The sequence below is a fragment of the Caretta caretta genome, chromosome 3, assembly GCF_965140235.1.
Source record: "Caretta caretta isolate rCarCar2 chromosome 3, rCarCar1.hap1, whole genome shotgun sequence".
In the NCBI taxonomy this organism is placed as follows: Eukaryota; Metazoa; Chordata; order Testudines; family Cheloniidae; genus Caretta; species Caretta caretta.
This window is the reverse complement of record NC_134208.1, coordinates 82,981,093-83,006,933: the sequence shown is the minus strand read 5'-3', so window position 1 is coordinate 83,006,933 and position 25,841 is coordinate 82,981,093. Positions and strand designations below refer to the sequence as shown.

The 25,841-nt window shown below is 39.7% G+C and overlaps 1 protein-coding gene across 2 annotated transcripts in view; it reads right to left on the bottom strand.

Moving 5' to 3' along the window:
- Positions 1-25,841, bottom strand: part of SOBP (sine oculis binding protein homolog) — a 140,201-nt gene that overhangs the window by 38,754 nt on the left and 75,606 nt on the right. Inside the window, exon 5 of one of the 2 annotated variants that reach the window (XM_048844870.2) lies at positions 25,462-25,557. The exons of the other annotated variant lie outside the window; for it this stretch is intronic. Within the exon in view, the coding sequence (XP_048700827.1) occupies positions 25,462-25,557 (96 nt within the window). The remainder of the gene's footprint in view (positions 1-25,461; positions 25,558-25,841) is intronic. 2 annotated transcript variants of the gene reach the window in all.

Below are 25,841 nucleotides of genomic sequence, written 5' to 3'. Positions count from 1 at the left end.
ATTCTGTGTCATGGTGACAAATGTCAATAGGGTCTAGATTTATTTGTGACCTAACTGGCAGGTTGCAGAGTGGACAGATTGGTCTATTAATGCCCTGCCCCACCTAGTGCCAATAGCAATCTTCCTCTGAGCTCAACCATTTACTGTCTTTGTTCAGGTAATGTGTAATATGTATTTCTCTTTGGTAATTTACCCACCCATTTCCCATGCAGGTGTGGACAGGGAATTTATGACTCAAAATCTCTCTAGGCCTTTCTATTCAAACTAAAATACAGAGAAATATTTCTTTTTCAGAAACTTGTTATTTATTTATCCCACTGTTTTAAGAAAGTTATAATCACTGGGTTGTACCAGACATACTGCTGTTTACATAATATCACATAATGGGCCAAGATCTACTCTGGTTTATACGAGGGTAAATCTGGAATGACTACTGAGGTCAACGGAGTTACTCCAGATTTACAACAATGTAACTGAGAGCAGAATTTGGCTGAAAGTATGCACTTCTGACCAAGCAGGGCATATTATACTAAAAGGCAGCCAGACATGCAGTTTGGCAAAGAACACAGCTACAAAAAAACCTTTGTCATGCACTATGTTACCATATACGGCACACATTTCTTGTTGGTATGGATTACCTGCACGGTAACACTATCGATTTTACCATGTCAATACATCATGGCAAAACACTGTTGTCCTTACAAGTTCACACTGATAACTTCCTCATAAAACATAAGTAATGAAGTAGTTACTGTGGAAGCTTCACTTCAGTAAGGAACAAAATAACACATTGAAGCCCTGATCCTGCAACTAGATCCATTCAGGCAGACCCTTGTGGAGTTCCCTTGAAGTCAATAAAGCTCCACAGAGATGCAACAGTCTGCCTGCAAAGTTTTGATGGCAGGACTCATGTATTATTTTGTAACTGTGTGTTCCACAGGGTAGAACTTTAATGGAGCTATGCTGATTTAAACTAGTGGAGGATCTCGTCAGTGAGTCAAAGACCAATAGTTATTATATACAAAGACTTCTAATCAGATATTTGTCCCATGCAACTAAAGAGACACAAAATATTTTACTGACTGAAGAAGTCAAATCAGGGTCAAGTGATCACGATTCAGTAATTCATAGAAAGTAAAGAAAGGATGATTCTGTAGTGAAAGCATGGACATGGGATTCAGCAGATCTAGGTTAAGTTCCCCACTCTACAACAGAATTCTTGTGACTTTGAGCAAATTACTCACTCTATGCCTCAGTTTCCCATCTGTGAAATGTGAATAATAATTCCTTTGTCTTTCTCAACTATTTAGGTTGCAAGCTCTTTGAAGCAGGGACTGGCTTTTACTATGTGTATGTACAGGGCCAGCGCAGTCAGGCCTCAAGTTCAGTTGGTGCCCCAAACCACTATATAAATAGTACAAAATATTATTATTGTCCTTCCTTCCATCCTCACCTCACCTAGTATACTGTGTGCAGTTCTGGTCTCCCATGTTTAAGAAGGATGAATTCAAACTGGAACAGGTACAGAGAAGGGCTACTAGGATGATCCGAGGAATGGAAAACTTGTCTTATGAAAGGAGACTCAAGGAGCTTGGCTTGTTTAGCCTAACTAAAAGAAGGTTGAGGGGAGATATGATTGCTCTCTATAAATATATCAGAGGGATAAATACTGGAGAGGGAGAGGAATTATTTAAGCTCAGTACCAATGTGGACACAAGAACAAATAGATATAAACTGGTCATTGGGAAGTTTAGACTTGAAATTAGATGAAGGTTTCTAACCATCAGAGGAGTGAAGTTTTGGAATAGCCTTCCAAAGGAAGCAGTGGGGGCAAAAGATCTATCTGGCTTTAAGATTAAACTCGATAAGTTTAATGGTATGATGAGGAGATAGTATGATGGGATAACATGATTTTGGTAATTAATTGATCTTTAAATATTCATGGTAAATAGGCCTAATGGCCTATGATGGAATGTTAGATGGGGTGGGATCTGAGTTACTACAGAAAATTCTCTGCTGGGTATCTGGCTGGTGAATCTTGCCCATATGCTCAGGGTTTAGCTGATCGCCGTATTTGGGGTCAGGAAGGAATTTTCCTCCAGGGCAGACTGGAAGAGGCCCTGGAGGTTTTTCGCCTTCCTCTGTAGCATGGGGCATGGGTCACTTGCTGGAGGATTCTCTGCTCCTTGAAGTCTTTAAACCACGATTTGAGGACTTCAATAGCTCAGACATAGGTGAGAGGTTTTTCGCAGGAGTGGGTGGGTGAGATTCTGTGGCCTGTGTTGTGCAGGAGGTCGGACTAGATGATCATAATGGTCCCTTCTGACCTTAGTATCTATGAATCTATGAATCTGCGTGACTGAGCAGTCAGCAGTAGTTTCACCTGAGTATAGACTGCAGGATTTGGACCAAAATGTGTGTGTACACACAGGGACACGTACAGACACCTTGTTACACAACATATAACTCATGAAATCAGTAATTAGAGGATGCAATATAGTAACAAATGGGGAAAAGGAAAAGTCATTTAAGGAAAGCGTGTTTACCCGGGAACATGATTGAGGGTACTGACTGTACTTCACATCTAGATGGGAGATGGTTAGAAGGTGGGGGGGCATGCTAGTTAACCTCAGGCATTTGTCCAAGTACCACAAGAGATCTGAGGGATGAGTTAGGGTTGAAATTCCATTATAGGTTTTAAATAATTAAATTCTACATGTTTGGGAACTCATTTCTTCCTATTACTTTTTAAATAATTAATCTGTATTTACATCTGTTGAACTTCATGGAGCTATACACATAACAAACTTGAATCAAGTTGAGAGAAGGAGCTTTTCCTGTCTGATGGCGGTAAGATTTTTTTTGTCATATACACTAACAGAAGTTTGACTATATTGGATTATTCAAATTATAGTTCAGCTAGATGATGTAGATCACAGACACATGTGAAAGTAGTTTTCTATCATATTAATCAAGAGTCATTAATCAAAACAATAAAATAAACTTTAAATCCCAAAAGAAAAATTGTGCTTCTAAAATCTTAAAACTGCAAATAATGATAAAAATTAAAGTAAATGAAAAACCCCAGGGACGGATCTTGTTCTTCACATTATTTTCAGTCTACTACTTCCACGCAGCTTGTTGTTTCCTGATTCAGTTCATTACATTTTGAAAGACAGTGAGCCAGCCAATCTGAATGGCACAGAAATACAGTAGAACCTCACAATTACGAACACCTCAGGAATGGAGGTTGGTTGTAACTCAGAACAAAATGTTATGGCTGTTACTTCAAAAGTTTACAACTGAACATTGACTTAATACAGCTTTGAATCTTTACTATGCAGAAGAAAAATGCTGCTTTCCCTTTAGTTTCTTAGTAATTTACGTTTAACACAGTACTGGACTGTGTTGGGTATTTTCCCATAACTCTGGTGTTCATACCTCTGAGGGTCTATGGTATTTCCATTTAGAGAAGTTCTTCTCCAATGGGTACATTATTTATTTACCTGTACTTCCAGTTTCATCTAACTAAACTCCTGTTGAATTCTACATATTTAAAAGCAAACCATGCAACTGCAATTTCTTATTCATAAAACTTCCTAAACTATAAAATGCTAAAACAGTCCCCTTGAAGTGCTATTCTGCTTTGAAAAGTGATTCTGTAAGAATGGCATTACGGCTACATATTTATTGTACATGTGATTTCTAGCTCAAATTAGCTCTATTTACCATATAAAAGGATATACGTGCACACACAGGCACATTCTTCTAGCTGGCAGCCCAGCCAGTTCAGTCTGAGTTCTTTCCTTCTCACATCCCATTACTACTACTAGAAATTCTGCTGGCCGAACTGTAGCCTCAATTACACCCATATGGCACCACTGTCTTCAAATCAAGCTCTCAGTTACATCTATGCAGGTATATTGAAGTCTAATGGGATTGCACAGGTATACCTGGGGACTTAATTTGGCCTGTGGAAGCCTTAGTACTGGTGATGACATAATTAGGGGAGGGTGGGGAAGAAACCAGCTTGACTTTCAGATCCCAGGCTGACTTTGCAGTTAGGGGAAGAAAAACATCTTTGATCTAAGGTGAAGTAAGTTTGTTGGAAACCAAGGAAAAATGGTAAATAAGGAATCATAATGTCAATTTTAGAGTCACATTTCAGGACAGGGCAGCACTTAAAACTTCTTATGATTTTCCTTATTATTACTAAAAGAAACAACACACAAATCAGAGGACAAACCTCAGCTCTAAAAATGACAACTTTCCCATTTACTCCATTGACCCATAGAGCTCTAATTCAGAGTTCTGAGGAAAGAAACTAAACATCTCCAAACACTAGAATGCAAACATTGCTGCACAAGGAGAGAGCATGAGGTCAGATTTCAGTGGAATATGGGATTCTATGCCAGGCACAGAGATCAAGGACTGACTAATTCAAAGCACAGGAAGAACTAACACTTTAGATGTCAGCTGTTTCAAGGATTATAGGCCCTACTGTTTCTGGAGTCAAGGTAATAATCAGAATGGTGTATGTATTAGGCTTTTTGCAGAGATAGCCAAAAGTACAGCCTTCTACTCAGATTCAGTTTTAGGATTTTGTTTCCTTTTTGGACAAAGCTAACAGTGCAAAGTTTTAAGGCTGTTTTAAGGATCAAAACCTATCTTAATAAAAAGAGTTGTATGATTCAAAGTGGAAAATTATATGGGAACTATATACTCAGTTGAGAGCGAGACAGGATTCTGTGACTTTATATCAGGGTATCCCTAGGGCAGGTACATCCGCTGACAGCTTCCTAAGTATGTTCCCCCTGCCCACCCCATCGCCCCTCCAGTATTCATGTTTTCACATAAATTCAGATTTTGGCATATTGCTTGATCCTGGAGACATCTTCTGTGTGCTGGATCGCTTATGCAAATTAAGCAAATGTCCTAGAAATTAATCTTGAAATACCTTGGGATAAAGAGCTTATCACATGGTGCTAAAGTAGTGTACAGCATTTTGTGATGGACTGTTTACAGTTTGGGAAAGCAGAAGAACATTCTAGATGTTCTCAAGCTACATACTCAGGTAGAATTTTCCCCTGATACTGTATTTCTCAGACTTGAATGCAGAACTGACTGACTAGAATTTGGAAAAAAAAACCTAGGGGATTCCTACCTAAAACCTAAGCAAAACAACAATTCTGTGATAGAAAGAGAAGTGTGCCCTTTAGCTACTGTTACCCAAACATTCAGACCTCTGTAGTTCAGTTTGCCAGCACATTTAAGCTCGCTGAAGTTTTCTTGACATAGTTTTTATTTTCATCTGTAGGTTTCCCCACTTACAAACAGATATTTATCGTATACATTATACATTTGTAGATATATAAATGTATAATGTATACAAATATGGAAATAGGGCAGTCAAAGTCAACCATGTAAATCACTGGCAATTAAGTTTAGAAGAGTGTTGTCTATTTGAATGGCTACTTTGAGCACTAGAAAACCAGTTTGAGAAAGAAAACTAGATAGTTTTGTGCAATACTATACAGTTCAGTTGATTCCCTATTACAACTGATATTTTCCTTGTATTCGTAACCAAAATTCCCAAATGTATTTTGAAAATAAATGTCATATGTCAGTTGCTGTTTGCTAGTGACGTTCTAGATTTCTGAAGCATTTATTTATGAAGGGCTGATCTGCACTCCTGACTCAGGGAATGCTCCATTTGAAATACACTAGGTAAAACTCAGTAAATAGGATGGTAAACTTTGGTAGATATGTTTTTGTACATAACTGACATTTAGAATATAATAATTAAATCTAAATTAAATTTGTGTGTGGGCACCTTCATTTGAAGCATTACAATAATTAAATGACATTAGCACTCTGAAGTATGTATCTCAGAACAGCAAAGAGCTATTAGCATTACTTAGCAACAGTAAGAGCCTTAAAGGTCAATTTTACCTCTTTCTTTTATTTCTTTGTTACTGTTCCAAAAGTGGAGGGGGAGAAAGGGGGAGGGAGGAGGAGAGAAAAATAGAGATAAATTACCAACTGGAGTAATTGGACTGCCTCATTACCTGTCTAAGTACTTCCAAGGCCCCACCATGATTGTCTGTTAAGGGCTGCATGTAATGACCACCTAGAATAGAGGTGGGCAAACTACGGCCTGCAGGCCACATCTGGCCTGCGGGACTGTCCTGCCTGGCCCCTGAGCTCCTGGCCCGGGAGGCTGTCCCCCCTCCCCCACAGCCATGCTGCCATGCGGTGCAATGATCTGGGCAGCAGGGCTGCAGAGCCCGGCCTGCCCCGGTGCTCTGTGCTGCACAGCACGGCTGCCTGTCATGGTAAGGAGGGCAGCACGGTAAGGGGGCAGGGAGCGGGGGGATAGGGGGTTGGATAGAGGGCAGGGGAGTTCGGGGGGTGGTCAGGGGCGTGGATACGGGTCGAGGCGGGCAGAGGGTGGGGAACAGGGGTTGAATGGGGGCAGGGGTCCCGGGGGGGCAGTCAGGAAGGAGAGGAGGGGTTGGATGGAGCAGCGGGGGGTGGTCAGGGGACAGGGAGCGGGGGTGGTGGTGGATGGGGCAGGGGTCCCGGGAGGGCAGTCAGGAAGGAGAGGGGGGGGTTGAATTGGGTGGGGGGGCAGTTAGGGGTGAGGGGTCCGGGGGCGGTCAGGGAGAAGGGGTGGTTGGATGGGGCAGGGGTCCCGGGGGGGGGGGCAGTCAGGAAGGAGAAGGGGGGGTTGGATGGGACAGCGGGGGACAGTTAGGGGCGGGGGGTCCAAGGGTGGTCAGGGGACTGACAGCTGGGGGGATGAATGGGGCAGGGGTCCCCAGGGGGCTGTCAGGGAACAGGGTGGGTTGGATGGGGCAAGAGTCCCGGGGGGTGGGGCTGTCAGGGGACGAGAAGCGGGGGGGTCAGATAAAGGATGGGGGCCAGGCCATGCCTGGCTGTTTGGGGAGACACAGCCTCCCCTAACCGGCCCTCCATACAATTTCAGAAACCCGATGCGGCCCTCAGGCCAAAAAGTTTGCCCGCCCCTGACCTAGAAGAAGGCATATGCAGTGCACAAGTTTTACTGAGCCTATAAAACTCGGGAACTATGCTATATATTCTTGAGTGCCATCTACTGGCACTTTATCTCATAACTATTTATGTTGAACACTCCTGTAACAATATCAGAGCATCACACACACTTTAATAAATCTGATTCTCTGCTGCACTGTATCTTGTACAACAATCTTAATGTTATACGGCAGAGTGGAGTCAAGAAGAGTTAGCACCATGTGCTTAGCCAATTGGTGCAAAAGCCCTGTGCAAAAAGACTGCCACTCTGGTTTGGTATCATTTGATATACCTAGTTGCAACCATGTAAATCACTGCAAAAGGGGGAAGGCCAGAGAAAATCAAGGCATGAGGAATGTATTATCACAATACTCATTTGAGGTAGAGATGGTACTGTTATCTCCATTTTACAGATGGGAAACTGAGGTACAGGGAGATTAAGTGACTTGCCTGGGGTCACACAGGATGTCTGCAGTCGGACTTGGGACTTGAACTCAGACTCATTAATCCCAATCCAGTGCCTCAACCACAAACCCATCCTTCCTCTTCATTAGAAAATTGGGTTATAGGTTCAGAGTCCCAGGCCATATAAGGCCTATCATTTTGGTTATATGAGTGGAATGATCTGTACATGGTGGCAGGGAAGCCTGCTTCTTAAGATGGATCAAGACCATCTTCAGTGGGAGTTATATATTTTACCCAGACCTTTTTTAACACCTAGCTAAAGCAATAGTTAATAATAAATAATAATAATAATAATTAATTATAATTAATAAATAGCTAACAAGTGAAGGAGCAGAATAGTCAAGGAAGCTTAAAAACAAGGGGAGAAGGGCTGGAAGGCTCAGAGCATATGTAATGGCATCTACACATGGACCTGAGAGAGAGGCGGAGGAGGAGTTAAACTGAAAGAAAGGAAGGGAGATAATCGGGGGGAGGGGGGGCGGGTTGGGGAAAGATAAATACAGAACCAGAGGAGAGATGTAGGGAGGAAAAGAACCCAAAGTGACAAAGAACAAAAATAATGAAAAATGGAATATCAAACTCACAAAAATATAGGACGGTAAATGCTGATTGATTAGAGATGTCACAGGGAACATCCTCACTATGGATCATTGGTATTTCAGATAAATAAATTTCAGTTTCTATGTGAATTTTGAATTCAGGAGACTGTCTTATGTACAACCAAGAAAATAAAAAGAGAAAAAACAGGCAAAGGAGAGGAAATGAACCAAAACCAGGTGATACGCAGCAATCATGTCTCTCGGGGTTGTCTCCCATCTTTATTCAGACCCGTTCATCACTTGTGGTAGGCATAGCTTTAGTAGCAGCTATTTTAGTAATGTCTAAAACTTTCCTGCCCTCTTTTTCAGAGCCCTAGCATGCAGATTCAACCCCCTAGACATTCACATGCAATTATTTTCTAATGATGCTAGAAGCAGACCTTCCAGTCTACAGCTTTAAAAGACCCCATGTGCCAGTACACTGCTGCTGACCTTTTCAAGACATATATATGAAAGACACGTAGATACAATTGGCCAAATTCATCCTTGGTGTATTGCCAGTGAAGTCTGTGAGTTACACCAGGGATGATTTTGACTTGTAATCAGCAGCCCAAATTGCAGGAATTTCATCTTTTTACACGTACTGGTTCACACTAAATTCAATAGCTTGCTTGACACTCTCTTTACTTTGTCATTTAATATATTTTTATTTATGAGTATTTGAGTGTTATATTTCAGTGTGTATGCATTTACCTGTGCCACTTGTTCTCCACTGGAGAAGTAATGTTGTGTACTAGTTGTTATTTTACCTGGGCAGAATACCTCTCCTATTGCCATTGTGCAGTAACAGCCTACTCCATAGAATAAGATGAAAACATTTTGTGGCATTATAGGTTAACTAAATAGAAGGGAAATCCATCATCCTGCTTCAGTGTCACCACCAATCTGAAGGGATGAGGAATGAAGCTGATAGTTTCCACACAGCAAATACCAAAATAAACAGAAAGAGTTTGTTCATTTCAATTTGAAGAGCTGATGTGTTTAAATATGAATATGTTGCTTATAGCCAAATTTTAGTGACAGCAGCCCCATGCCATCTATCACTGTTTGCACTTTTACTCCTGCTAAAAATAGACACATTGTCTCTGGATTCTTTCACATTCCACATCTGCAGGAAGTTTTTTTTTCTCCCCTCCCTCTATACAGCCATTCCAGTTCCCTCCACTCCCCCCACCCCCCGGGTGAATCACATGCAGGAAGATGCTAAACACGCAAGGCTTATACAATAACACAAAAGCCTGAAATTACTTCGCTGTCTTTATCAGAGGTTGATGTGTGTGTCTCTCTCCTTTGTGATTACAGTCGAGGGGGACCAGGCACAGCTACAAAATCATTCCCTATTTTCATTAAAGAATGAAGTGGGCTACAAGGTAGCAGGCAGAAACAAGACTGTGGAGCGGTTTTCCCCAGACTAGGTCAAACAACTTGCTGCTGCTCTTCATGTGGAGAAAATAAGCAATGTTTCACAATGTATTGCTGGCATGCTTTAGAACTCAGGTTTTGGCAGGGAGGTGGGGGAGGAGGCTCCTGGGTCTTTTCCATTTCTTGCTTCTATTATATATAGAAGTACATCCATACACTGATTTGATTGTTCTCAGAAAAAACATGTCTACCCCAAGCTCTAGTTGACCTGCCATCAAAAATTGTGTCTAACCATAACAAGCAGCAAATCCCACTCAGCAAACAGCAGCCAGTCAGGGGACACATACTGCCAGTCCCAAACTCCTCACCCCTCAGGTCCCCAAAGGAAACCCCACATCTAGGCTCTCCCCAAACGCCTTTTCATAAGTTTGAGCTGTGCAGCACTCCCTGAACATCAGCAAGTTCAGACTGTTTTGGATCTGCCCTCTTACATCCCATCACTAGGAGGGTGGTATTTCACAAGGAGGGTGGTGAAGCACTGGAATGGGTTACCTAGGGAGGTGGTGGAATCTCCATCCTTAGTGGTTTTTAAGGCCCGGCTTGACAAAGCCCTGGCTGGGATGATTTAGTTGGTGTTGGTCCTGCTTTGAGCAGGGGATTGGACTAGATGACCTCCTGATGTCTCTTCCAACCCTGATATTCTATGATTCGCTATGATCCTACCCTGAGAACTCCACTGACTTCTGCATAAGCACAGGTTTCCCCATGTGGATCTCAGTGCAGGGATGGGGCCCTGTATACCAAGCAAGCTCTGTCTCAAGTGCATCCGCTGGTCCCAACTGTGGCAGCATGACACGGAGTGAGCAGTAGTCTGTCCAGAAAGTTCCAAGACAATTAAGGTTTTGTAGGTCACAACCATCAGCTTAACTCCATCCAGAAGCCACTAGGCAACCGATGCAGATCCTAGATTACTAGCCAATCAAGCTACACTGGGGAACCTTAATAAAAACATTCCCACTGGTGCTACCACTGTGCCCGCACCAGTGGGAGCCCTAGTACAGACAAAGCTTTCACAGCCAGATCCATAGTTTCCATTATGTTGATTAGATTTGCTTTCATCAGGTTTAACTAAAATGGGAGTGGGGGTGGGAAGGGAATGAGTCTGGCCTTGTCTACACTTCAGCTCCCACCAGGGCCACCAATGACCGGTAAAAAGCACCAGTGGGAATATTTTTGTAAATTTCTTCAGTGTAGATCCAGCCTGGTGTCCATGTGCTCACAGTGAGACATTGCACTTAAGGTAAGGAAGCTGCTGCATTCTGCAGTAGCTTCAGCCTCAGAATGGATTGAAGTGCAGTGCATTAGCCCAGGTGAGAGATGACAAAGGCTGTGCAAACCACAGTGCCAAGGTTTGCATCTGAGAGGAAAGGTCTCAGCCTCCTGGTCAGGTGCAGACAGAAAGATGCCAACTTGGTCACTGCCAGTATTAGATAATTTAAAAGCAGTTGGGAATCAAAATAGACCCCCCCTCCTCCTCCCCGCCCCCCAAGATGAGACTTCTGATCACAAATGATGGCTCAACATCCTCAGATAAGTAGGAGAATTCAACATCAGCCAGATCCTCCGGTTGCTTCTCTTAACCCACCACAATCATTTCAGGCTAATCCAGGTTGTCTCAGACAGCTTGATCTCTTCCATACCCCAGCCTTGCAGCGAGACACTCAGCCCTACCTTGTGGGCAAGAGGAGATGGAAATATAAAAGATGAGCTTTCAGGACTGTCAAAACACTTCAGCCATGTCTCCTCTCTCTTAATGGACTCATATGGATGTTGAACAAAAGAGGTGACAGCATACAACCCTATTGTACCAGATGTGAGAGAACCCTTGTGAGAGGAAAGCATTTGCCCATCACAGCTTCTGGAATCTCAGAGAGAGGAAGAAATAAGATTGAGCTCTATCAAACTGGCCACAGTTTCAAACCCCTTTACAACAAGTGTTCTTGCAGAAATGTGCATGCACCTGTCATGCACAGAGAACCTTATGATGACACTCACACAAATCAGAAAACTGCATGTACAAATCACCTGTTTGCATATGCAACTCTGAGCAATTCCATCTACAAGTAAATATGGATTTTTCCACATGCACTTGCTGCACTGAAATTAGAAAATAAATATGACCCCTAAAATATCTGGTATAACATGATTTATATAAAATATAATTCCATAGATTTATTGGCACATAATGAAACATAACTAATATAGGAAAAAATTAATGTTTCTCTGTATCTATTCTGTTTGTTAGTTTATGAATTTAGTTTATAGGATCTCTCACTCCATATATCTTAGTGCTGGACCAGCTGTAATCAGATACATGAGTGCTGTGTTAATAGAAAACTATTAGGGGCACATTCTCATTAACATTGAGTCCCTTTATACCATTCTGGTACACTGCATTAACGCCTCTTTACACCGCCAAAAGGCCCTTTGTTTAATGTATTTAACAAATTAGAAAACTGTTATTTCAATCCGAAAGATCAAGCAAGGGTCAGTAATTGAGCAAGCACCAAATGCTTGTTTACTTAGCAGTCCTGGACCCAGATAGTTAGAAATGTGAAAATGTATTGGGTGTGTTAACCTCATGGTGAAACAAAAATCTCTTAGAAAATGAAGATTATTTTTTCCCCTTGACTAAAGAAACATTAATTTCAGTGGCATGTACAGTGAGGTTATATAGGTACTGGGCACAAGTGGTCAGTTACTTTCCTGGCTGTCTACAAAAAGCATGTTTATTCCTCATAATAAAAAGTTATAGTACAATGAAGTATTTATTGCTCAATTAGGAATCTGACATGCAAAAGACTTATAACATCTTGCAGGGAGTACAGTTAGAAATGATTTTTTCCAGAAGCATCAAATGCCTCCCAGCCCCACTCCCCATCATATACTCAAAAACAATACAACTTAAAAACCCACTGACAGGTTGCTTAGGGCCCATATTTAACTTGTTGTATATTACAGTAGGGAATGCAACATTTTTTCCACTTTAATTGATCTGTCAGGCACAGATTTAAAAAAAACAAGCACAGAATTTAATTTAGGTCCTAAACATAAACAAAGCTGTGCATTGAGTAGGATTTCAGATTATAGGATGCATGCACAGCTTGGTCTATGTGTGGGATTTACATTAACTGCTTTGCTTGTTTTTGTTACTAGGCATTGCTTGGACAGTCACATTATTTTTAAATTCATGAACGTGGAACAAGGAATATGTTTTCTACTAAAATGCATCATAATAATTCATAATACATGCACCCCTCCCCAAACAGTTAAGATGCAATATAGCATCATAAAAACAATTTAGAATACAATAAAAATTAAATGAGTCATCCTTAATGTTTACTGTATATAGTATTTTTCTCCAAGGATCTCAAAGCACTTGACAAAAGTGATTAGATATCATCCCTATTTTAAAGACGGGGAAATTGAAGAACAAAGAGCTTTAAAACCCAAGTCAGCAGGGTACTTAAGCATATGCATAACTGTAAGCATGTGAAAAGTCCCATTGTCTTCAATGGGTTTACATGCATGGTTAAAGTTAGGAACATGCCGAAATATATTGCAGAATCAGGTCTTAAGTGACTTGCTTGAGGTTATACAGTGATTGAGTGGCAGAGCTGGGAATAAAACCACAAGTGAAATCTGACCCTATTGAAGTCAATGGCAAAACTCCCACTGACTTCAGTGGGGCCAGGATTTCATCCCAGGACTCGATTCCCAGTATCATTCTCTATCCAATGGACAACACTGCTCCCTTCTGTAAAGCTTTACCAAGTAAAACGTGTCAAAGGAGTTGCCAGTGAGGAACAAGTTAATTTTTGGAATAAAAAGGTTTCAAGTTGTTTTATAAATGGAAGGGAGGCAGGTACTAGGGATTGCTGGTATCTGTTTTATTCATTTGCTTATTTATATCTTATCATTAAACAACAAACTTTAAATGACTCAGAACCATCAAGGTGTATATGATGTAACCTCATGTTCCCATCATGATTACACCAGTATGAATGGAAAAATGTAAATATGGCCCATTCCCATTTTTAAACAACTTGAGCCAAATTCTGCTCTTGTTTACTCATGTGCATCCTTGCTGAAGTCCACTGGAATGGATCGTGTAACTGACGGCAGCATTTGACCCTTTGAGTTCCATAGGAATGTCACCATTATGGTACAGCTAACATAGTGACATTTATGTGGTCCAAAGGATCCAGAAAACTGTGGTAATGGCCAGTATGTTGAAGACTTCACTCGAGAGAGAGAGAGAGAGAGAGAGTGTGTGTGTGTGTGTGTGTGTACGCGTGCTAATTTGGCTCAAAGGGGTGTAGAGAATTCAGCATGGAAAGGACTCAGATTACTACTATAAATGAAAAAGACTCCATTTCCCAAGAAAGACTGCCTTGTTTATGCTGCATCATATATGCTGTTCCATGTTAATGTGCATGTACATCCATTTATGATCTATCTATACTATTTTTCAGGATAGTTGTAGAACTGATCATTTATATATGGGAAAAGAGGGATTATTTTTCCCTCAGAGAGATACACTGAGACATCAAAGTCAGACAGTGTAAGACAACATTTATAAAAATGTTGACAGATATCTTACTGTGTTTGACTCATGTAGCCATCAAAAGCTCACTTTCACAGAGCATTTTTGGACATCTTAGTTGGCTGAATCACCAATTTAGAATCTGTCAGACCTCATTATGTGGCTTAAGAGCCTCTTCTTGGTGCCATTTGTTATGCATTAATAAGAAAACATTAGTGAATGTGTCCTCTGGTACAACCAAAATCATTGTGCCATTACATAGTAAATTTTGTTCTTTCTAGCGTTTAAAAAAAACCTCACAACAGCAACACAGCTTAATTGCTATGCAAAGACTTAGAGCCACTGCATAAGCATCAGTTCCAGAGTTTGGTTTGATTTGAATCAAGCCAAGCAAATTATGCCTGGATGTGATTTGACAAGGTTTTCCTGATTGCCTGTTTCTCTCATCTGGGAGAGAGAGAGAGAGAGAGAAAGGCAAAGCAGAGTGTGTGCTCAATTTAGACTGGCCTTATTCCCCCAGCATTTTGTGTGATTCAGATCTATATTTACTGCCTTTCAGTATCATAAATAGAGCAGTTTGAGACACAGTGCTGTTACAAGGCTCTGTACCAAAAGGCAGATTTATTATGAATGCTAGTAGGGACCTTTTTTTCTCTCATTGACTAGATGTGACTCAAAAAGTTAATGGTAATTGTTATCATCTTCATTTAGCAAAGCAAGAGAGAGAGGGGGGAAAGAAATGGGAGCAATTTGCAGAGCTGAGAACAGGTCATTACAGGTGTGTTATATTAGTATATTCATGAGCCCCCAGGGACAGGCATGCTGAGATATCCAATAACTTTCTTAATGTGTAATTACACATCATTGAGCTATAATTGATTAATTGAAAAGAGAATGTAGGCAGATGCTAGGCCAAGGCTTCTGCTGATCATTAAATGAATATGTCCTTGCTTCCTTTTAATAAGTAAAGTGAACTACTCAAAAGCAATTAAGTCAGAACTGAAATTCATTAAATTTTAAGTAATTATTGGTATTAACTTGTATAATAAAATAAAGGTCTTATGGAGTTTTTTTTCTTTCTAATGGAAATACAATAGTTCAGTCTATCACAATTTGAAAGAAAAAAGAAAGAAATGCCTGTATGGAAAGGGGTTAACAGTGAAATATACACTCCCTGCAGGTACTCTTTGGTACTCCTTAAAATATCTAGGTATTTATTAGCACAGCTGATGTACTAAACTGGGATCTCATTCCTGGAAATTCTGTCTACCATTGAGAGAGTACCACCAGGCCCTGGGGTTGCAGGTTAGCTTTTCTTCCTGTAGGCTTCCAAAGATCCCTCTTCCTAAGATTTAAAGACACCTATATTTTTCTCCTTTCTTTTAATTACTACCTAGTTCAACAACAAAACGTGTAAAAGTTCATGTTTGTTTCGTTCCTTTTCATGGCAGCAAAACTACATCATTTTAAACTGTTTTTTTTTTAAAAGGTAAATTTTGGGTCAACCTCATAATCATTATGGGCCATATCCTAACTCCATTTTTACAAAAACGCACACTGGATTCAATTCTGTATACAGGGTGTTATCACAAATCTATCTTTACAGGGCTTTCTTACTGGTATATATCCTTTACATGAGAGATCCAGGGTAAAATTTTCAAAAGTGTCTAAGTGACTTAGGATCTAAATTCCTGTTTTTAGAAGGTCTTGGGTGCTTAGGAGTCTAAATCCAACTTACTTTCAATGCATTTAGATTCCTAAGGGCTTAAACTCCCAAGGGACTTAGGTACTTTGATACCTTTGAAGGCATGGGCCTTAAGTGCCTAGGTCTCTCTTGAAAATTGAATTAGGATAATAAATCATTTGTGGCCTGATTCTGCAAGACCTTATATACCTGCTTAACTTAACTACTAAACTAAATATTATTTAAAATATTACCCACAATCTATTCATAATGGAAATGTTGATGGATATTATCTCACCATTTTATTTTACATACAGTAAAGCGTATAATCATTTTTAACATGTAGTAGTTCCCATTGAAAACAGGCTGAATTTCACTAACCTTGGTTATGACTAGGGCCAGCCTATTCTATTTTTATCAAAATATTATTGAAAAGGTGGTCAGAATTTTTGCTTACCAAGAAAAGGATTTTCAATAAACACAAGATTTTGATAACTACTTGACTAACTTTTCTGATAACTTTTCAACAAACTAATTTTAAAAAATAAAAAAGCCATCCTTTTGTTGAAATTTTACATTTTTTAAAAGCCATTTTTCAGTTAAAATGCCTTTTTTTTATTTCAACTAACTTTAGTTATAACTCTAGTAAAAAGATCCAAAAGGTAAAGAGTGAAGATAGGACTAGACAGACACAATGAAGCATATGAGTGAGGACTTGATGTATGTATCTTGAAGTTAGTTGAGTATTTTAGAAGTTACTCAGAAACAGATGGTTGCTGCTCATTCATGAGAAGAATTTTTACTGCTTCTACTGGGGAGACAGGTGATAGAATCAGGGCTTGTAATAGATTTTGAATTTTTTCCGATTTTAAAATAAACTTTGCTCTTGATTTTAAAAAACTTAGTGATGATCAATGGGAAAAACTTGGTAATATTCCTTCTATCCACAAAACAGCTTATGCTCAGAAAGTATCATCTCCCAAACACAAGCAAGAGAGCATGCACCTCCTAAAATAGCATCCAGGTCTATACAAAATGGTAATCTGGAAGAATTCTGGGATGATCTGGGAGCTATTTATAGTATTTACAGGGAAGGGTGGCGCAAAAGAGGGGAGGTGTATTGCCCAGAGCTGAATGGGTTTTATGTGTCCTAGCACCTACAATGGCAGTTGTCATCCTCTCAAGTTCACCACAGTCACCTCTTTCCATCTTATCATACTTCTAGTCAATCCTGTTCTCATTTTTTACAACCTTTCTCCTTTTTCCTTTCTCTGATGACTTTGTTTTCCTTAACGTAGCTTACCATTCATTGGACTAAATGTAAAAAGAAAAGGAGGACTTGTGGCACCTTAGAGACTAACAAATTTATTTAAGCATAAGCTTTCGTGAGCTACAGCTCACTTCATCGGATGCATTCCGGACGAAATGTGTGGCTTATGTCAGACTACTAAGAGTACCAGTCTGCTTCTTGCTGGCATGTATATCGCTAACTGTGGCGTCTCTTTGTTTCTTACTTGTTTGGGTCTGTTTCATATTACATGTTACCGGAAACTCACAAAACAATATTGCCCCCCAAAAGAAAAGAGCTGGAAAAACCCTCCAACCCTATCCCCACTGATATCGTTGTTCACTGACAGATGGCCCAGTTTCTCAAAAAGCAAAAATGGGGCATGGGGAGAATACTCTTGTTCTGAAAAGCTCTACAGGGGCTGAAATCTCTTCTAAAGCAATGTCAAACTGCTAATCAGCAGCAGCCCTATCAACAGCTACAGAAAAAAGTTCTCAGCAAAGACACTTATCCTCATTATTGTTCTCACATAGATAAACACATTCTGAGCACTTACATCAGAATAGAGAGGGAAAATCTCTCACTCTTTTAATGCTGCAAATCAGAGCTACTCTCTAGCCCACAGCATAAAAAAAACATGGGCTTTTGGATCTCATTTCCACTAAAGTTACTATATTTGACTCTCTAAATAAATTTCTTATCCCTTCAGAATAGATTGTATTTTCTATAACTTTCTACAGCTGGTCTCTAAGGCGTATTACAGTGTCCTTCAAATTAAATAGTGTTCTAAAAACCTTGTTTGCTACAGTGTTTAAATTATTTGTAAGCTCATGTATAGCAGGTTTTGGTCACAAAAAGCAAAAGAAAAACTGTATATATATATATATATATATATATATATCAGTCTTTTGCTACACTTTATGGTACAGTTCCTCTTCTCCTGTCATACCCCACAGCCCAGTCCAAAGCCCATTTAAAGTTAATGGAAAGACTCTCATTGGGCTTAGAATCAGAAGCTTAAGAGTTCTAAACTTGGTGTGGATGAGGCAAAATACAAATTTTAATAGCTACCAGACATAAGCAGGGTAAATATTATTATTGCCATTTTACAGATTGGGAAACTGAGGCTTAGTGACTTGCTGAAAGTCACACTGAAAGTCTGTTGTAGACCCAGGAAGAGACTCCAAATCTCCTAAGTCCATACCAGTGCTACAACAAAAGGACCATTCTTCCACTTCACTATATAGTAGAAAATAATATAATAATAATAATAATAAAGGCCAGTGACAGTGGACATTTTTGTTCTAAAATTATCGGCTGTTCTAGTTGAGAGAGGTCTGAAGACAAATATATAGTATATAAGTTCCTGGTGACAGCATATCTTATGGTGATTGGCAGGTTGGGGTTCTTGTTGTTGTTGTCCTTGGTCTTTATTTGGCCATATTATTTACATTGTTATCTTTCTGTTGTACTGTCCCTGCTGAGTTAATGATCATATTTTGTGTCTACCTGCATGTCCATCTAGGAAGTATACTGTTGGCCAGGGGGCCAGCAGATTGGCCACTCAGTGTTTCTACCTATACCCATTTAATAGGCTTATGGCTGTCAGCACTACAATTTCACTCTGTGTTGGAACTTTACCTAGAAGGAGTGTGGGGTCTCTTCTTCTAAATGTGTGCGCTTAACTCTGGTGGACTTGAGGGGTCATTAAGTGTGTGCAATGTGAACAGACTATATCCCACAAATTCAGCCTGGCAGCAATACTTTTTTAAAAAACATGATTTAAAATCATTTTGCCTATTTTTTCAGACTTAAAGAGAAACAGAATGCAAGTTTTTTGTGGGTTTTGCGGTGTTTTTTTAAAACATGCTCCCTGACTCAAGAACAATTTAGTGTTTGAAAATGAAATGTTGCAGGCTGTTAGTCTATAATATGACTTAAGCCCTTTTGTTTTTTTAATCACAAAAAGGGTTAAAATTCACCTGGCCAAGATTACTGAGGTTTTAAGAACAGCAACATCACATCTCTGTGGTAATTACTTTTCTCTGAGATTTTACAGGGCCATAACATGCAATGCTGACAGCTCTGCATAGCCTGATCCAAAGCCTACTACAGTCAATGGGACACGCTTTCCATTGATTTCAGTGGGTTTAGGGTTACGGTCTCTTTGCAAAAAGAAAAGGAGTACTTGTGGCACCTTAGAGACTAACCAATTTATTTGAGCATGAGCTTTCGTGAGCCACAGCTCTGTGGCTCACGAAAGCTCATGCTCAAATAAATTGGTTAGTCTCTAAGGTGCCACAAGTACTCCTTTTCTTTTTGCGAATACAGACTAACACGGCTGTTCCTCTGAAACCGGTCTCTTTGCACTAGCTAATCACAGCATATACTATGCTATTTTGCAGCTATTGAAATATATAAATTGAATCAGTAGTTCTCAGGAAAGGGGTGTTAACCCATTAGTGGACAGCAGGGGACTTGAAGAAATCTACTGATATCTGCGGAAAAACAGCTGGAAGTTGGAGAGTGACAAAAGCACTGCACTCTGGCAATTATAAAAGCTTTGGGCAAGATTGTGCCTGATCCCTGCACGGATGTACCCTCTCTCCTGCCCCCACCTGCACACCTAAGAAGACGCATGGAACAATAAGACTCTGTGAGCAAAGGGTCCTGCTGCTCTTGGCTAGGATAGTACTTCCCCCACGCCCCCAGGGACAGGAAGAGAGTGGGACTAGGGAACAGTGCAGAGAGGGAGGGGGAAGCTGTTGCAGTCTTTTCAAGGATGGTGCATCAACACAGCTTCTTCTCACTCCCAGGAGCTCTGAGAGGCATTGTGTCTGCCTGAGGCACAAGGACTCCTGTGGTTTCCGCTGGGGCAGTGGAAATCTGTGCAGACCGCAAGGTGAGGCTGTGCTTCAGTGTCATGACAGAACACCTCAACCACAAAAGCTGCTAGAATTATAGTTAACTAAGATCACACAATCCTATTCAAGCTCCCTGGTAGCAGGCACTGTGTATAACTGTTCCTTCCCGGGCAGGAATTTGAAGCTACTCTACCTCTCCCTCTGCTGGCTTGAACGTAAAAGTGAGAAGGAAAACCAAAGTGTTGGAAAGAGAAGTGGGAAAAGAAGGAAAAAGAGAGCAAAACAGATAAAGAAAGAAAAAGAGATGGGCACAAACAAAGAAAAGAAAGAGAAGCAGGAGACAAACTCAAAAAGGCAAAAGGAAGAAAGACAATAGTGGAGAATACAAAAATATCTCTTCCCCCAGCTAAATATCCCCCATAATTGTTGCACTGAATATAATGTAGGATACAAGATATATAAGTGCACTAACAAAATTTGCCTTTTGTTTATGCTGAAGTGACTTTTGGGGCAGGTTGGGTTTTTTTGGTTTTGGTTTTTTGGATTTGTTTGTGGGTGGGTTTTTATTTTTGTTTTTTTTTGGGGGGGGGGTTTAGTAGCAGGGCATGGGAATTTGTTCTGATAAACTTAAAAAAACAAAAAGCCATCAAGAACATCTCTTATAAGATAGACAATGAGTCAAATACCTGTAATTGTCAATCAGGTTAAATGTAAGCGTGAATGTCAATAATTTTTGTACTAACAAGGCCTCAAGAGCTTTTCAGAAAACATGTTGTTGTTTTTTGTTTTGGTCAAAAACTCTGATACATAAAAAATGTTTTAAGAGTACAATATTAAGGGTGTGATATAAACTAGCTATGGAAGGACATCCAAAGTTAAATCTGACTTCATCTTTAACTGCTGCTGCAATGTCTAGGTGTCACATGAATGCCACATTTTCTGATCTTCTATAAAATCAGTGCTGCAATATCAATGCACAATGGCACAAATTAAGGCAGAGCATGAGCCATAACTTTGGCTTTTGTTCATCTTTGTCATAACCCTAACTGTCTTTCCTTCTAGGGTGAAATTTTTCATGTCTCATATTTAAATCTATTTTTATGTGTGTGGGTTTTTTTTATAGTTTCCCTTTCCACTTTTGCTAAAGATTAATGATATATGTGTGATCAATGATTTCCATGTGCAGAGTTTTGTGTAACAACTGATGGCAGGGTATGGTTTATTTTGTATTTAAATAAAGACTTTTGCCCAGCTAGCCCATCTTTTAACTAATTGTGTAGTAGAGTCATAATGCAGAATTTATCATACCACAGCAATATAGTGCTATTCCAGTTACAATCCTTAGTGGTATATTTTATATATCATTCCATAGGTACACATGGTGCTTACTTTGTCTCCTTAAAAAGTGATCTGAGAAAGCAGCCCAGCAATTCATTTCCTTAGCCCACCAAAATTATCACTTGCTCAGAAAGCAACATACTAATCCTAAAACTGCACTGAATATTGTTAAATATTAATATAGCAAAGGAGAACAAGAACAAACTGTTGTTTTTTATTTTCTATTTTTGTAGAGGGGCATCCCGGTATGGGCTCTCCCTGCTCTGACTAACCAGGGTATGAGCCTAGGAGGACTTGTACTTTCTCTAGGCAATGACTCAGGAATTTGGGCTGCTTAGAGGAGGAACTGTAGGCTTTTCACCAGTCCTTTCATTCTAGCACATCATTTTTCACTCTTTAATCCCATCTCTTTCCCAACATCCAGCACTAGCTGAATTGCATTGCTACTTGACAATCAGCTTCCAGGAGACTATACTCTGCCCTTTCCTCCTCGAAACAAAGAGATGTGCCTGTATAAAAGCTCCCAGCTGCTGAGAAATTTAAGTCCTGATGCAGGGAACCCTGGCAGTGGATTGCGCTGCCAGCCAAGCCACCATACTGGCCTTATTCTTTTAAAAAATATTTGCATTATGTAGTTCCCAAGATTTTATCATGTATTGCTCACCTTAGGAAAATTCTATATCCTCATTTTGTGTGTGTGTGTGTGTGTGTTCTGTATTAACTGTGATGGCACATAGCACATTTTGGATCTAAAGTGGGAAATCAATACCATAAAGTAATCCCATAACTGCACAACGGATTTTTATGCCAACCAAGTCTTTAATTGTCACGGCTTTCTTAATACACAGAGCTGCCATATGCACTCAGAGCTTTAATTTTTGTTAAATTATAACGTATTCTTCCTTCTACTTCTTATCTAGCTGTTTTGGATTTTTTTTTAAATAGCTGAGTTTTACCTAACTAGTCCAAATATTTCTCTTAAGCAATGGACAAATAAGCAAAGACGAAAGCATGCAATTTGCAATAGCATAACATAGGTTATTATTATTATTATTATTTTATTATTTTATTAGACTTAAAAATCTATCCAAGTATTTAGGGGTTAAGTCTTTCAGTGAGCGTCTATGACCCAGGATATTAACATTCTAACCATGTACTCTTGTTCTTGTGGGAGCACACTAGCATACAGAACCCATCAGTGCTTGATCCCCTAGATCCACCCTGGCAGCACCCTCGGAGCAGAAGCATTTCCAAACAGTAGGGACTGTATGTGCTGCAACAAACCATACTGGAAAATGGCAGATGAACCCTAAAGCTAAGAAAGCACTTTGAGCCTGAGCTTCCAATTTCATCTGACAGGCTATTATAAAATTTTCTCTAAACTGCAAAAAGAAAACTCCAAGGATTTCTGGATTCTCAAAAGAATAAACAAGTTTCAATTTCTCTTTCATTTAAAGTCTTAACTCTTCACTGCTTTACAGAAAGCAAGAAACCAACATCTGCCTCTCACTGTTAATGACTGGTTAAGCTTTCTCCATTGGGAAACAATCTTCCTGTAATTTTTTTTTCCCTTCTACTTTCTTTCTATTTTTTCCTCTTGTCCAGCAGAAAATTGCCCACAATAATATAGAAATATTGACTATCACTTCAGCCAGAGACACTACCCTCCCCCTTAACTTTGAATAAATTTGTTTTCAACTGCATTTTAACACAACATAGAATCAATGGAAATATATAAATAAAATGACTACCTGACTATAAAACATTTAGCATCCTATCCAAGTCATAGTATCCACCATCTCCAAAGGCTAGTACCTACATATTTTGAAAGAGAGGTATTCTCTAAGTATATCTTTAATGATAGCAGAAGTGCATATTCATAATTTTTGTCCTCTTTCTTTCAATGCAGATTGACTCCAGGCAGCATCCCTGCCAATTCTTTTTTTCCAATACCATCGGAAAAATAAAACTATGACAAATTACTTTTATTACTTCCTTAAAAAAGAACTGAAACCTGTCCAAAAAACACACAGAGGACAAAATACTAAGTTGGATGACTCAGAGCTTTTGCTGAGTACAACAAGAGTTACGCAATAGTACAATATTTTAAACATAGATTGATGGGGGAAATGTAACTGTACATTAAAACAATGCTTGGAGTGGGCATTAGTTGCTCCATTCATCTATTTTAAAAGAATACAAAAAGTTACATTTGGATTAATAACTGAATTATTTCATGGATCAGCCAATGTTAGTGTACTGTGTCAGACTCTATCCTGCATTCCTGGTACACTCAGAACTCCTGATGACTTCAGCAGGAGCCTTGCACGTGCTGGGAATGCCCAGTATTAGGCTTGAAGAGACTAGTGCTCTTGTATTGGTTGTGGTCATTGAGGAATGAAACTTTTTATTTAGTAACTATATAATATTAGGGGAATAATTATAAATTTGGCTCAGTTTTCCTACTCTTTGGCCACTTAGGTCTTAACCTTGCTCCAATCGATCAATAGGAACTTTGCAATTGATTTCAGTGGGAGCAAGATCAGTTCTTGAGGCCCAGATTCATGCCTGGTGTAACACCTTTTAGTTCAAGTGGCATTCCATTATGGATGATTCTTGCCCTTTTGGGTAACACAAGTGGCACAAAGCAGCTGGAAAACATCTTAACCACCTAGTGGAGATTTCCTTAGTGAAGGGTGTCCTTGGGTGACACATTGCTACCACTGTGGCTCTAAGCCAGTCCCTGTCCTGGCCTTGTTGTAGGGGGCATTCCCAGGGAATAGGAGCATGGTCAGTGTGTCTCTGGGTTTTGGCTATTCCAGGTTCTTGGAATGACCCCTTGGGGGGGCTTTCACTGCTTTAGCTTATGCCGGATACTTGACGGATCCCAGGCTGATCCTAAGGTTGGGGAGAAAACAAAGGTGATAGAAAGCCACCTATGTTCCCCATTTTCCCCTGTCCTGTGCCAAGCACAGCTCAGCTGGACTGCAGAACCCAGCCCTTTGTTTTTAAACCACTGATGTGAGAGTGAAATCCCAGGGATCAATTTCTGCACTTAGTTACATGAGCGTAACTGACTAACTTAATTGGGGGTTGCACTTCTAGAAGTGAGAGCATACTCTGACCTACATCTTCTGTAGAGGGGATTTGCTGAGGCAGAGGAGTTGCAGCCAGTGTCTCCCCCACTCCGTTTTATATACTTATAATTAGAAAAAAGTTTGTAAGTTGCTTCAAAATAAAACTGAGTGTTCTCATTTTTCCCAAATATTTCCACTTAGCCAGATGAGGTATTTACTTAATGGTGCTGGGAAGAAAAGGAAATGTAGGGAAAAGTTCTATAAACTCATCAAAAGCTCAATTTTCAAAGGCAATGTGTGAATCTCTTTTTAAATAAATGACAATTCATTATCTGTTTACTTTAGGTAAAGAGAAAAAATCATTGTGGAGCACTCATTTTTGCAAGCTAATCAAGAATATTAGGTCCCAACAGATTCATTTAATAGAAATATAATAGGCATTCCTGCTTGTTTTTAACCTTGCCTAGTTGCAAATGCTAAAATGAACAGCAAATTAACCCTGCCTTGGAACAGAGATCCTTTCACAGCTGATATCATCTCTCTTGCGGCTTATAAACATTCCAGGCTCCTTGTCAGTACTTCGCTGGCTTTCACTCCTTCCACAAAAGAGAAGAGGGGGAAAGCGCCTGGCTACATTTCACTAAAAAACAGAGGAATAGTTGAATTCTAAAGGGAGTACTGCGTGTCAGCTCTGCTGTGTTTCCTAGCAGAACAAAATATTACAATAGTGTCTGAGAACAATGTAGAGCTAAGATTGGGGTGGGAGGAGGGGGGCCTTTTGCAGCTCTGGAGGCCGGTGGGTTTTTTGTTTTGTTTTGTTTTGTTTTGTTTTGTTTTCCTTGTGCTTTACTAGCCATTTCCTTCATGGCTCCTTATGAACTACTGTACAAGACAAGACAGTAAGACAAGGCCATTCAAGTTCCATAATCAGATATAAAAGATTTGCAAACAATTTGAGATGTTAAAATTGTTCAGTGATATCAGCACTAGCATTAGAACTCTAAACAGGAAAAAAAAGATGTAATATTTCATAACGTATGTAATCATGAACAAAAGCCTTTCAAAAAACTATTTTCACTGTGCTAAAGTAACAATCTAGACTTGTTGTAAGTATGTTATTCTTACAAGTAGTTCGCAGTTATTCTTGAAGGCAAGCCTTGGAGTTTCCTTAGCATAGTGCTGCTGGGGAAAATTTTCAGCATGTCCATCTTCATCTCTAGCCTGAAGGGAAATATAATGGCCTATTTAGGGACTTACAAATAATGGAAGAAAAAAATAGCTAAAAGCATAACAGCTCAGATCATTAAAACAACATTATTAAGAAATTTGTTTAAATACGCAGTACACCTTTTAGATATGAGAACTTGGGATGCTGATCGTTACATAGTTTAGGCTCAACATGCAAATTCACTGTGGTGTAATAATTAAAACAACAAGAGACAAACCCAAAATGAAATATTTGAGCTAAAAATTGTGAGCACTTAAGGGTTTCAATTTACTTCATT